The 766-nt window shown below is 53.5% G+C and overlaps 1 protein-coding gene across 1 annotated transcript in view; it reads left to right on the top strand.

The window, feature by feature from the left end:
• Nucleotides 1–130: 130 nt before the first annotated feature.
• The window catches only part of TGOLN2 (trans-golgi network protein 2), a gene marked incomplete at its 5' end in the record, with an annotated part of 2333 nt that continues 1697 nt past the window's right edge, over nucleotides 131–766 (top strand). The window contains one exon of the mRNA XM_009084099.1: nucleotides 131–760. Within this exon, the coding sequence (XP_009082347.1) occupies nucleotides 131–760 (630 nt within the window). The remainder of the gene's footprint in view (nucleotides 761–766) is intronic.

Raw genomic sequence — 766 nt, 5'->3', positions numbered from 1 at the left:
CCCTTTCCCTGCCGATTTTCCCCCTTTCCCTGAGATTTTCCCTCATCCCTCTGGATTTCCCTTTTCCTTGGAGCTCTTCCCACACCTCTCACCTTCCTTTTCCCCCTTTTTTCCCTGCCTCCAACCCCAGAGCAATCCCAGGAGGGACATTCCAGCCCTGCTGCTTCCAAGCAGGTGAAAAATGCAGGAAAACCTGGAAAAGAGGGAGGACACAAGGATTCAGGAAATGGGAATACAGAGCAGAATTCTGGGGTGAGACAGGAGGAAGGACAACTCGAATCAGGATCAGATGGAGCTCAGGAGAAGGACAACGAGCAGAGGAACAGCAACACTGGTGGCCAAGGAAGAGAAGTCCAAGGACAAGGAAGTGGCACCAGTGGCCAAGGAAGCGACTCCCAGGGACAGAGAAGAGCTGGTGGCCAAGCAGATGGCACCAATGGCCAAGAAAGTGGCACCTCCAAGGATAAAAGTGGCATCCAGGGCCAGGAGAACAACCAGAATGAGGAGAATGAGAACCAGCAGAATGGCATCGACAACAAGGAGAACCAAAGCGGCACCAATGGCAACCAGGACAATCAAGGTGGCGCCAGCAGCAATCAAGGTGACACCAATAGCTTGAGAGGCTCCAACACCAAAAAGAGTGAGGCCAACAGCCAGAGTGGCTCCAACACTGACCAAGGTGATGCCAACAGCCAGAGTGACTCCAACACCGACCAACATGGCTCCAACACCAACCACGGTGGCTCCAACACCAACCAAGGTGATG

The sequence above is a fragment of the Acanthisitta chloris genome, unplaced genomic scaffold (assembly GCF_000695815.1).
Source record: "Acanthisitta chloris isolate BGI_N310 unplaced genomic scaffold, ASM69581v1 scaffold28661, whole genome shotgun sequence".
NCBI lineage: Eukaryota > Metazoa > Chordata > Aves > Passeriformes > Acanthisittidae > Acanthisitta > Acanthisitta chloris.
Note: the sequence above shows the minus strand (reverse complement) of the source record. Positions and strands in the feature narration are given on the sequence as shown.